Consider the following 13,438-nt stretch of genomic DNA (forward strand, 5'->3'; position numbering starts at 1 on the left):
TTTCTTGCCTTTGATTGTGTTCAGGTTTATCAATGCTAGAAGGCGAATTCTTCAGCCAATGCTGGATTCCAGTTGTTCTGAAACTCCAAAAACGAAGAAGAAAACAGCTCAGAACCGACCAGTTCAGAGGTTCTGGCCTGACTCCATTGCCTCAGGAGTTGCTCAGCAGCAATCTAATGAGCTTACAATGTCAGATGGTAAGGAGAGCCCACTAAACCACAGATAAAAAAGTTAATTCCTCTGCAACAGGGAAATGAAGGGTTTGATGCCTTTGGAGGGAGGAGAACTTCTTGGTATTTCAGTATAGATTTTAAATCTGGAAAAATATAACAGAAATGTATCAATTTTTCCCTCTAATTTTTTCCTGTGTTTGCGGGGGTAGGGGGGGGTATTTTATTGGAATTTATGTTGGGAGACTGTTTTATTTCAAAAGTTAGGAAACCACAGAGAAAAGGTTAGATGTACAACTAAGTTCTCTCAGTATGTGTATGCATGTCAGTAGCGTTCCATTTGATTGGCAATATTGGACTGAAGTTTCAGTTTTCTGACTCCCCATTCTGTTCACATTCCTTTCACTATTGTTAGAGAGACTGAGCATCTGCAATTCTATGTATGCCTCATGTTTCAACTTGAACATTGAGAAGCAGAGAAATGTTACAGAGCTGCTAAAGACTTTGGCGCAACTTCCTTAGCATCAGGTCAAACAAATAGACTCAATTTAAGAAAGATAAATAATTCCTTTAATCTCAAAACCATCCTTTCTGTCCTGCTGCCTGCTGCTTTATTCCTTTGCAGTTTGTATGAACTTGTCACTCAGTCTCCACTGGATTTGACAACAGCTTTATCCATTTAAGTCACCTTGAATCTCAGTGAACACTCCCTTTTTTTTTTTTCTGCAATGGATTAAGCTGAAATACTTTGCAGAAACGGTCCTGTGATGACTTGATTGGAGAATTGCTCTAATGGGTGTTCATGACACAGCTAAGTTTAAGATTCCTGGCCAACTTAATTTTGTCATTTTCTGATATTTAAGTGTTTGCCAACCTATATAGCTTTTATTTTAATTTAGTTCTCTAAGCTTTCTTCCTGTCGATTAGAAGTAAATTCTCTTATATATAAAAATGTATAACTTAAAATTAGAAACCAAGGAAGATGCTAAAATACTATGATTGTGCTTCTCCAGGTGCTGTTGTAACAATTACAGCTCCAGTCAACATGAATGTAGACAGTCTCCAGTCTTTGTCATCTGATGGTGCTACTTTGGCTGTTCAGCAAGTTATGATGGCAGGGCAAAGTGAGGATGAGTCTGTAGACAGCGGTGAAGATGATGGAGGAGATCTCTCAACAACGAATATCAGTGGGCTGGTCTTGGATAACAGCGATTCTCTGCAGTAGGAAGCAAGAGAGTGTGACAATGTTTAGGAAAAAGAATGGACTGACTGACTGACTTTTTATAGTTTGCACAGCAAACATTTTACACAAGTTTTATTTCTAATATGTTTTATATGTAGATATAGAAGGGTGCACTTTTTTGTATTTCATAGTAAGCTTAAAGAGTGTTTTTGCAGGTGCAGCAACTTCTTTCAAATGTGTTTTTTAATTTCTTTTCCTTATTTCAGAAAATTATATCTAGTAATATAAAAGACCACATGGGCACCCATTTGTTCTATGAATTGGAAGTGCTGCAATTTCTAAAGAATTACACAGTTTCATTTAGTGCTGTTATTTAACAGCTTTTGATGGGGAGGTGATGTAAATTTAAAGCATGTGACACTAGTGTGTGAAACTTGATCGTTAAGTTAGATGCATATATTTGAAAGATGCTTCTGCACCTTAAAAACTGCTAGTCTGAGGTGGACAGCAACACACATAAAAAGAAAATGTTAATGTGTGATTAAGTAGCGAATGTATGGCAATTTAAATAAGTTTAGTTTCTCTCATAGTCCGTGAGCCTGTTTATCATTTGCTATAAAAACTCCTATTTTTACCTTGCCGGGGTTATTGGATAAAAAATATTTTTATAAATTCACTAGGAATTGGGATGACGACTGTATTAAGCAGGAGGGGGAAAAAAAAAAAAAGAATTTCCAGAGGGGAAAAAAAATAAATGTTTAGTATTCCTATTTGGAAGGTCTGAAAACTGACCAAATTTAATAAACAAGCCTACACTAGCATTCTATGATTCTCAGCTATCCCACAGTGATATACTATATTTGATAATAGCATAAGAAGGGCCCACTGTTTGATGGGATTTTGATATTGTCAAACATTGATTTATAATATGTGTAAACTACTATTCAATTTACATTAACTCTGTATCTAGACTTGTATCTGAAGATATTTGCTAAATGAATATTCAGGTAAGTAAATTCAAATACCCACAACTTTTCCAGTTGTTAGAGAAATTTAACAGTTTATAGTTTGTACAGCTGAACCTGAAAAATGAAGAGTTGCCTACTATACAGTCATGAATTCTGCTATCACTTTGCTATTTTATTGCATTTGAAATACTTTCCCCTAATACAAAAAGAAATATAACTTCAGGATTTATATAAAATTTCTTCAAATCTGAACGTCACTACCAGAGTATACAGCAGGCTTTATTAGAGTAGAAAATCAGTGTGTGTCATTTAAAAACTAGGAGCTAGTGATGAAAACACTTCTTTTTTTTTGTTTTGTTTTGTGATAACAGGTTTTTTTTTTGTTGGGTTTTTTTTTTTTACCCCAAGAGTTTGGAATCTGTGTTTGTCTATCTATGAACAGTTACTTTTGGAACTTTCTGTTTCCCATCATTAACTACAAGTAAGACTCCAAGAGTTTCGTGGTATGATCAACATCCTCTTTTCCCCCTGTCCATTTGTCACAATGTTGGGCTAGATCAAAGCCAGAACTTCCTTCTGATTTAGACTGAATCTAGTTGCATTTCTAATGTGACTGGGAAGAAGATGTTAGCTTTTAGAATCTTTAGACGTTGTATTTGAAGAAAGCCCTTTGACAGATGCAAATATTTAATTGAATACTTAATTTCTGCTTAGGTCCCGTTGATTTCAGTAGGATTAATGCATGTACTTTTTGACATGCTTAAATGGTTGGATTGTCTTCCAAAGCAAGTGTAAGTTGGTATGAAGAAAAACTTCAGAAATAAATGTCAGTAGCATTGGTATACATACATGGAGAATAATACTAGCTTTCAGCGACTAGTAGGTATTCTGAAAAATTGGCATTGGGTTTTACTCAACACAAGTGGTGTTTCTGCTATGGCTTTCGCTTATTCCTGGCTGAGGATCCTGCTTCTTAGTTCAAATGCTGTAATGATCCACTCCAGCTGGAGTGGTAATTTCTAAAGAATTTGTTTTCTTCTAACTTACCTGTTTTGCCACTAATGTGCCATGTTTGTTAAAGAGCATAGTAAATCAATAATGACAGATTGAATTTGGCAGGCTTTGACATAGCATAACTATCTCGAAGGTTATTGTCAAATTCACTTTGACCCCAAAATATTTTAAAAGGCAAATGTCATGTACAAATGATGCTCCTTTCGAAACATTCAACGCACTGTCTCCTATAAAAGATACCTGAGATGACTAGAACAGAGACAGATTCTGTATTTTTCTTCTTAGTTGTTTTGGTTTTGATTTAACTCCCTAAGTGCTTTATCACCCCCCTCAGCCTCCATTATATAGTAGGTTATATTGGTTGATCTGGGGGATTTATTCAGCTAGTCTTGTTCGTGTTTAATAGTACGTTAATCTTGTACATGACTCTGTGCAACCTGCTCTAGGAGAACCTGCTTTAGCAGGGGGTTGGACTAGATGATCTCCAGAGGTACCTTCCAACCCCGACCATTCTGTGATTCTAGCATGTAGGCAGGTAATAGTCTGCTTCTCAGTGTGTACAGGCCTGTGAACAAATGTATGCTTTTCAAAATCAACATACACTGGAAGAACAGGCCATTTCTCACTATCTCCTTTCCCTCCCTTGACCAGTTGCTGCTGCCTCAGATGTGGCAGCAGAGCCTTCCCCAGCCTGCGTTGAGCTGGTCGTGGAAGCAGCTTAGCCAGCAGAGCTGTTGGGGTAGCAAGTGGCCAGCAGTGAAGGGAAGGGTGGTCTGGAGGTAATGTGGCAATGGACACTTGCCCGCACTTCAAAACTGAGAACTGAGATCCTAAAAAAGAGAGAGGGTATTAAAATAATATCTATACAGCTGGGCTGGAAAGAAGGTTCAGGAATATGTAGTTTATGTGCCACTTGGAACTCAATTGGAAACAACCAGGCGTCAGGGTTTGCCAACTTCTGAAAGTTTATTTTTCAGAAAAAAACTTTTATCTGGTTAGCTGCTTTTTTATTCCCCCACCTTACATGCAGCAGCAGTTTTATTCTTCTGAATCATTTGTGACTTTGCCTTCAGCAAGTTTATTAGTACCTGGCAAGTGAAGTTGACCAAATTTACTGTGAAAGGGGGAATATGGAATAGTTGTACTGTCAGATTAGAAACATAAACCGGTAGGGATTCAAATTCCTAAAACTGAAAAGGGTTTACCAGTGTAACAAAGGTATTGTTTAATATATGGAACTCAAACCTTGTCTTTTAATTCAGTGAGAATTCTGTAGTGAGTATGAACTGCACAGACGGGCTTGTTTGTTCCACGATTTTTAAAAAAAGAAGAAAAAAAAAAAAAGTAGCATCCTTAATTTTTTGCTGTCTAAGAAAGATTGCTGGTTTAAGAAAGATTGCTGGTTTAAGCAAAGCATCACTATTCAGGAAAGGTACATGTTTACATTAGTTAAAAAGACTTTGTAGGGGACCTAACTTTAAACCCATGTATAATTCCTCCCTTACCCCTAATTAAAGTCATATTCATATGCAATAGAATTAATTTGTTTTTTAAATCGGTGTAATTCTTCTGCAGTTATGATCATTGAAACTTTTAATTTTTCTTCCATGTAATCAAGTTCATTAACCCAAAATGGGGTTCTCAGTCCAATTTTTTCCAAGATTTCTGTAACAGGCAAGAGAAGTTCCTGTTATTCTTTAACTTTAGAAACACTGCATTTTAGTAGAACAGTTCTGAGTCAATGAGGATATATTTTTAAATGACTGTTCCAAAGAAATGATCACATTGGAAAACATTTAGAATTGGCAGGCATGGCTCTGGCTCTGCAGAGGGTTTCCTAGATCTGGATGTTGGGTCAAAGTGGAGTCCTGCTGACCTCAGGGAAACTCCTTAAGGCTGCACCTCAGGCTGCATTTACCTGTAAGAGAATTGGTTCCTTGTTCTGGTGCCTGATCACTGTTAGGAACTTCTTAGAGAGCACTCCAGCTTCCTCTTGCCTGCATACCTAGGTTTTCTTTCAGTGGAAACCAGGGTACGGACAAAGGGTTTAGAAGGGCAGGAATTCATGTTGACCTGGTGTTCACCATGTACCGTTTTGATGTTCAGAATACAGCCAGGAGGCAGACCTACACTGAGGAATTAAGAGTTCCCAGTCCCTGTGTTTTAAAAGTAGCTTCAGGTATATGGATGTTCTAGTGGAGTGTGGCCACAAAGACTTAATGCATGAATAATGTATTTATTTGTTTCTGAAATAATTAGAAGGCAGTTCAGCTTCCTGACTTGATGAACTTGACAGCCCAGAGGATGCAGCAAAGCCTTTTCAAAGGATGATAGTTTCATAAAACCGTTAGGCTTGTAGCACTTAAACAAAAAACCAGAACACCCTGGTATTTTGAAAAATTGGAACACATGCATCTAATTGTAATTAAAGTCAGTTTAAGATTTCTTTTCTGAAGTTGAGTTGTCTTGGGAGAAAAAAAATGAGTATTTGTCTATGCAAGACACAACTGTCAAAAATGTGTGAATTACCCATTTTTAGGTGCTGTGTTGTTACTGTCTTTCTGACTTCTGTTACTTTGATTAGTCTTTTAAACCTTTCAGCCTTATATTCAGCTTACTTTTTAGAGCTGAAGAGGCAAAATGTAGTTTTGAAATCCTGTTGGAAATGTAACTAACCTTCATTCCCTCATGAAAATCTCGCATGTTAAACAATTAAGTGAAATGTTTTGGTTTCCTAATAATAAATTCAGACTCTCGCCACCTCCTAAAAACAGTACATATCCATGAAAATGCACGTTTAATTGTAGTGTGCGAACAGTCAAATCATCAGCCTTGTGCTGGATACGCTTTGCTCTTTACTGTTCAGCGTAGCTGAAGAGTAAAGCAGGTTCATTTTGCCAAACTCAAACTCAGTGTGGATTCCTTCCCACCCCAGCCCTTGGCTTGCTAAGCTCCTTCAAATGGGTTTTGGGTTGTTTGGGTTTTAAGTCCTAAACTAACTTCATCATCCAGTGTAAAGTGTAATGAAATTGGCACTAATGTGCTTTTAAGTGATTGCCCAAATCATGTTGTTTGTTCATTCTTGTCACCTGGAAATATAAAATCTGTTCCTTTTCTGTGACTTAGTTCTTTAGGACCTGCTGAGTGATCACAGCTGGTTTTGCCAGAGAAAAGCAAGGTGCGAGAAAGCAGTGAAATGCCTTACCAACCTTGCAGGCTACTATAAAGATACTTACTTCATGTTAATAGAATCCAGTGCTTTCAGGTTGTGGCAGAAATGGCTCGTAAATCTTTCATGGGTTAGCAACACTCGGTCTGTACAACTGGGAATCTTTAAAATGTGAACCCTAGAACTTTTTCTTCCTTGGTTGTTAAGGGATCTTGAAGCAACTGATCTATCAAAGGAGACATTAAAAATGAGAATATGCTTCATGGATGATGTATTTTTACACTACTGTTCCCTATGAACAGAAAAAGCACATTTGTAAAGCAAAGCATTTGCATTACTTTTTAGCAGTATTGTTTGGCTGAAAGACACAAAAAAATGTGTTTTCAAGAAATCTTGAGCACAGTTTCAAACTAGTTAACCAGTTCTTGGCCAAGGACAATCCTTGGCCATGTTACTTGTTTGGGTTTCCTTGTTTATGCAAATGAAAAAAAAATGTTTACTAGTCCTTACCAGTATGGGGATTTTTATTACTCTTTTGTAACGCAGGAGCAGTTTCAATGAAAGAAAGAATTAGCACATAAATAGTCCATAATGTGTGTGACTTTGGGTTTGGTTTGGGGTTTTTGGGTTTTTTTTTTGTTGTTGTTTCAAAATTGTTAATTAAAATTATATGGACATCAAACTTTCAGTAATGGTTCCAAGCATATATGGCAGCGACTTAACTTGAAAAGACTTCCTCTGTGTAAGTCCCATGTGTGAACTTGTTTAGCCAGATAGATTGTAATGCATTTCCAAAATTACCATGTTCTCCTAGATCAGAAATCTTCAGGAAATGAACAGCCTTTTTATTACAAGATAGCAGTTCCTCTAGGAAGAAGCTCCAAACTCATCCAGTGCATGTGAGTCTTCCTCACAAAGATGTAGACAGTCATGGGGGCTCTGAAGAGAAGTGCTACTTCTGCTTAGCACCGAAGGGTAATTTATTCCTACTCTTGCTTCCCCAGCATCTGGCATGGTGACATCCAAGTGTGATTCCCAAACAAAACAGCCCAGAGCCCAGTACACCTGGCTGAAGGGGTTGTGTGTGACTGTCCTGGCTAGAGCTGGTACAGCCTCCTGGTGCCTTGCCTTGCTTGGCAGACATGTCCCCTTGAGTAACAGCTGGGTGGGTGTCATGGTGGGGTGTCGGTACCTTCCTTTAAATTTCATGGGCTATGTCAAAACTGTTCAGGTTACCAGGTCTCTGTCAGCTTTCAGACTGACTGTGTGACAGAGTTCCGCTTACCCTGAAGAACATGCAGTTCTAAGCATAATTGACCATTTTCTCAGAAAACTACCTTTTTATAGCTATTTACTTACTCCAGAACTGTCCCCAAGAGTTTTGGATCGTACGTTGGTTTTAAAGGGTTAATCTGTGCTTAGCCGAGTAGTTTGTGTTCTAGACACAGGAGTATTTCGAAGAGCGCCTGAGAGCAGCTCAAGTAACTCCTGGTGGTATCATTGGAAATACTAACTCCACTGCTGGCAGGAAGCAATTTTTTTTCCTTAATCTGAAGAGAAGAAAAAATGAACCAACCAATCTGTAAAGCAGATTATTTCACCTAAATTATGTCAAATATAGTGTATTCCTAGTCAGTTTGTTTCAGATTCCCCTGAAAGATGAATTCCATGTTCAGGAAAGCATTACAGGAATTGGAAGCACAGTCATAAGTAAATGATGGTTTACTTTTGTGGAGCACCTGTTTACAAAACAGTAATCATTTAGTATGCAGTTCAGGGCTTTTTCTAAATACCCCACACTGTAGAAAACGAGAGCAATATCCTCAGTGCTAAAATGAGGGGAAAAACCATAAGCAGTGTAAAATGAGGATTCTGCAAAAAATAACAGATAAGGCTGGGACACATACTGCATACTGTATTATTTATTTAAAATCCATGTTTAAATTCATGCAAGTCTAGAGTCTGCAAGGTATGCAGGATTAAGCCTGTGGTGTATTTTAAAAACAAAACAACAAACCACACTCTAGATACCCTACTAAAACCTGAAAGCTGTGTCACCTTTGTAGGTCGGGTTTGGTTTGTCTTCCTGATGCAGCTAAGATGTGATCTAGACCTTGCGAAGTAACAGGGGAAGATCTATGGATATTTATCTTCTCTGCTCGTCTTTGGGCTTTTGTGTCACTACTAGCACAAGTCAGAAGATTAGGCCGTTGGACCTGCTCCTGACAATTGTTCCTAGCTTTTTCTTGAGGTGATCACTGAATCCTAAATATAAACTGATGCATATACTAAATGTGAATTCGATAATAAAATTTAATTTAGAGACCTTTTGTTAAGAACCAGGCATTTTTAAACTAAGATTTTTAACAGTCATAAAAATAGGCAGTACTTAAGAAACCAGTGATTGATTTAAATGCTGTTTTTGCTGTACCCCTGCCCCCCTGCATCCTTTCACTATGAGCTACAAACTGCAGAGACTCCTCAATCTCTTAACGTTCATCGCATTATGTTTCCTATGGATTTCTGCAGAGCTCAGGTTATAACCTTATTTGGTCTTTAGAATTTAGACCACTTTCAGCAGAGGCTTGCACACAGTAAAGACAAGGGAACTGACTTACCTGTGCAATTGCATAAGCAGAATAATTACTGCACAGGTACTGATTGTTTTTTTTCCTAAGATACTTGGGAGTATGCATGGCTCCATGGGTGAGATTCAGATCAAGGCCAGGAAGGAGAAAGAGTATTTCTGTTGCTGGTATCTGACTGTATTTTTATATTGAAACAAGGTGATTTTTTTTTATTTGGTTGGGGTTTTTTACACAGAGGAGGACTGCTTTGTGCAGCTGATTCCGATTAACTTTGTTAACTCAGTACTATAGCTGGATTGAGATCCCTGAAAATTTTAAGAAGCATCATCAAATGAAACTCAGAATTGCAAAACTGCCAAGATTCTGAGGAACGGGGTTGGCAGTTGTTAGATAATACCTGTGCTGCCTTTTCAACTTGTCAGGTAGTGGGGGAAACAACAGCCCTGTCTCACCTGTAAATGCAGTGACACTTTAAGCAGCTACAGAAATAATAACTTTCCTCTAAGATGCTCCATTCTGCTTTCAAACAACTGTTCCAGTATTCCTGACTTTTTTTTTTTTTTTTTTTTTTTTTCTTTCTGTCCTCCTTCCTTTATTTGAAAGCTGACAACAGTTAATCCTTGATTACATACCCTGGACTTTTTCTGTGTTTCTTGAACTTTTAACTGTGAGTAGTGTTGAATAATGACTCTGTAAATCCTTCGCAAGATTCAAATCCAGCTTGGCTGGAAAAAGCCCAACAACCTTACAGAACAGAGTTGTGGATCCCGCTCTGAATGCGGTATTGGAATGGTAACTAAAAATAAGCTGTCCTTAGCGTAGATGCACAATGTTAAAGCTAAATCACTTTAGGCCTAAAACAATTTGTACATTATTTTCCCGAATGAATGTGTGTCATTTTTGTCACGTACATGTTTTTTTATAATGTTTGTGGTTGCTCCAGTAAAAGGTCTTAGGCACAGAAATGCATATTTTAATACTCTGTGTCACAAAGTATGCACATTGGGAAACATGCAAACCCCCTCCCTAGTAAATCATGCAAATCCTTAATTTAAAGAAATTACACTTAATAAATGGTCAGAAAAATCCATTTCTGTTTAAAATTTTAGAAGGAAAATATATACTGCATCAATTGTGCATATATTGAGTTTGTCCTGAAACTCCTGACCAGTAAATCCTCCTCCTTATGCAGCCCCTTGCTTGCTGTTCCGTGGTTTTGACTAAGAGAACTGAAGTGTCAGCCTCTCTGCTTTTCCCAGAGGACATCTGTTTTAAATGTCAAATCTACTTCCCCCCCGCCCCGGGAAGAAGGAAAGGCTGCTGTTTGTAACACAGAGAACATCTAACAATCGGGACTTTTAATGTCATGCAATATTGTTTGCAATTTCTTCTAAAATACCTCTGGGATTTTTCACTGTGATATTGAACCAAAGGGATATGGGAAGGAGTGTGATTTAAGAAATCTGCTTTAGCTCAATGTCCTGGTGTAGGTCAGCTTCTACTTTATAATATTTTTCTTTTTATGTTGACCCAGTCACATTTGTGTGTGTGAGTTTAGTTCTCATCCTCGTGCTGTTTGCTGGTTAGTAAGTTGCATCATTAGCACGACAGCAGGCATGTCAGGCCCACTGTACAGGCTTAAAATTTCTAAGGAACACATTTGAAATGTGTTAAATAGTGTTAAATGTTACCTCTCTTCCTGCCCTCAGATTTTTAAAAAAAGTATTTCTGAAGGGGTGTAGTCAGTCCGTTACCAACCAGTTTAGTTAAATTAGGGGATCCTCTGGGAAACCTCTGTCATGTTGCTGTCATCCTGATCAGCAATCACAAGTGCAGAACCTGCCACAGCATCAGGATTTCTAATAATTTAAGAGCATAATGCCTAGACAAAAAGGCAGCCATCCCCCTACACCCAGGCTTTGCAGATGCAGGCTGGGGGAGCAGAGCAGCAGCTTCCACCCAGAAGGAGTTCACTTCTGACAGGTTGTCAGGAAAAGCAGAAGGACTTGGCCAGACACTTTGACTTCTTGGTACTGGGTATAGTCGTGCTGAAAGGTCACCTCCTAATGGGCTTTCACCTGTGAATATTTTACCATAATATTTTACAGCCTCATGAGGCAGGAACTGAGAGGGTGTGTTGAAAAGGACTGATGCCCAAAACATGGTTCTCTTTAAATCAATGATTAAATCATTAATAAAATGAAGAAAGGCCCTATTGGTTCCACAAATAACTGAGCAGCAGTAATGATCTTTTACAAAGTTATGAGACACTGAAGAACACACACCCCCACCCCCAAACTTTATTGTGCTATATGTAAAATTCGTTCTTTTTAGGAGTTGCAAATTTCAGTTGACTCAATTTTCAGGGCTGGTTTAGGGATGCACAAGCATTTGTGTGCTGCTTTGCACTTAAGAAACACATTTGGCTCCTTACCTGCAAATACCTTCCTGGCTGTGATGTGAAGTAACAGTGACCATGCAAATGAGTAGTTGTAAAACTACACCTGACAGACCATGAGGAAAATCTGACCTGGAAAAACAGAAATAAAAATACCAGCAATACTCTGTCCAAAATGTAGACAAGCACATGGGTGATTAATATTGGAGAATCCAGAACAACAGCCATTCAAATAAAGCATGCTAAAACCCAAGATGTTAAATGAATAAATTCTGACAACTGAGTGGTGCCTCATCTTTGAACAGGGTTGGGTTTTTTTCTTCCTGTGCTGGTGCTGTTTATGGAAAAAGTAGCAAAATGCAGCAGCTTATTTCAACGTGATGAAATACAGACAGAGATCCTGTGAGGCTTCCAGGCAGAGAGGCTAGAGATGCAAGCCATCCTCAAATCAGAGATGGTGGCAGAGCAAAGAAGCTGTTCACCACCTCCAGAAGGTGGCTTGCAAAGGAACCGGTACAGACTCTTTGCACAGATGATTTGAAGAATAATGTCTCGTTGTTCCTGTGCTGGCCCTGTATAAAGAGCATTCACACAAAACCAATATTCAGGGATTGCTGTCTTGTTCTGTCCTGTTCAAAGGTTATCAGTCACACAAGACAGGGAAGCAGTGTGACAGATAAGATGGGTGACAAAGGATAAACAACCCCAGCAGACCACCACCCTCCCCAGGCGGCAAGGAGTCTGTCCAAATCACTGGTGACTTCCCAACAATTGTTGTGCTTGCAAAACCCATCACTACGCGGGCTAACCCGTTCTGATTTCCTTAAATGCTTGGCAGGCACAAAAGAGAACTAACCCCATGGACTGAAATACACCTTGCAAGCATGTACAGGATGTGAATTCATTCAGCTATTTGTAAATACCTGGACAGCATGTAATTAAAAACCTGTAATGGGAAGAATTTGTTACGCTGCTGGCTTCAACACCAGCATGGGATGTCTGGTGACTGGTCTGGAAGGTGACAATTTCAAGAACTAAGTTTTTCCAACCAAATGGAGAAGAGCAGAGGGGGAAGGGGTGCTGGGTAAAGCCCCCTTCCCCATGACAGGAACATGTCCTGTGGGAATGAGCAGGGACGCGTGTGAGGCCAGGGTCTGGTGTGGCTCGGCTTGTGCTGGAGCTGGGGAGTCCTCGCTGGTGGCTGGACCCGGAGCACAGGCAGGCGTGGGCACCCTCGCTGGCTGGGGAGGGCAGTTTCTGGCCCCCTCCTTATGGAATCGGCAGCGGCAGAGGTGTGCGTTCACCGTCGCACGCTCAGTGTTCGCTTGCACCCGCAGTCACCGCCTGCCTTCTCTCGTACCACCTACCTCAGAAAACCAGGGGAGAGTAAGAGGTGTCGTTCCCTAACCTTGTCAGTTGTCACCCAGCGACATTTCTCAGCCCTGAGCTGCAGAGATTGCTGGTGGCCCGCAGGTGACTTGACGCGGTGCCGCCTGCAGCTTTGGATGCCAGGTGGGAAGGGAGTGCACGGTAGTGTTGCGGGGCCGTGCCACATGCCAGGCCATGCCACATGTCGGTGGCATCGAGTGCTCCACCTCACCCGGGCCGGCCCTCCACTGCGCTGCGGTTTTCTGCACATTGTGCAGGCAAGAGGCAAAACTGCGGAGCGCTTGGGCTCTGCCGGTGGCGGTGGCCGCAAGGGTCGGCCCATCCCCGCAGGGGAGCTTGCCAGGTGTGGGTCAGGTGCCTGGGGAGGGACGTTTTCCCTGTTGAAGGTGCCCTTCTCCTCTCCTGCTTCCCTGTCCCTGCAGCAGCTGATGCAGGATCAGAGCAGGAAGGCATCCCGGCTGCCCTGGCTCCACGCAGAGCACATCCCCTTGTGTCCCCAGCACACTCCCTTCATGTGCTCTCAGTCTGCCCGCTGCAAGGCCCCAGACCAGTGCAGCAT

General features: G+C 40.2%; 1 protein-coding gene across 4 annotated transcripts in view; it reads left to right on the top strand.

The window, feature by feature from the left end:
- The window catches only part of PKNOX1 (PBX/knotted 1 homeobox 1), a 51,014-nt gene extending 39,271 nt beyond the window's left edge, over positions 1 to 11,743 (top strand). For all 4 annotated transcript variants that reach the window (XM_055701243.1, XM_055701244.1, XM_005438511.4 and 1 more), the window contains 2 exons: positions 25 to 197; positions 1,184 to 11,743. In XM_055701243.1, the coding sequence (XP_055557218.1) occupies positions 25 to 197; positions 1,184 to 1,395 (385 nt within the window). In that variant the 3' untranslated portion in view covers positions 1,396 to 11,743. The remainder of the gene's footprint in view (positions 1 to 24; positions 198 to 1,183) is intronic.
- The last annotated feature ends 1,695 nt before the right edge of the window (positions 11,744 to 13,438 follow it).

The sequence above is a fragment of the Falco cherrug genome, chromosome 2 (assembly GCF_023634085.1).
Source record: "Falco cherrug isolate bFalChe1 chromosome 2, bFalChe1.pri, whole genome shotgun sequence".
In the NCBI taxonomy this organism is placed as follows: Eukaryota; Metazoa; Chordata; class Aves; order Falconiformes; family Falconidae; genus Falco; species Falco cherrug.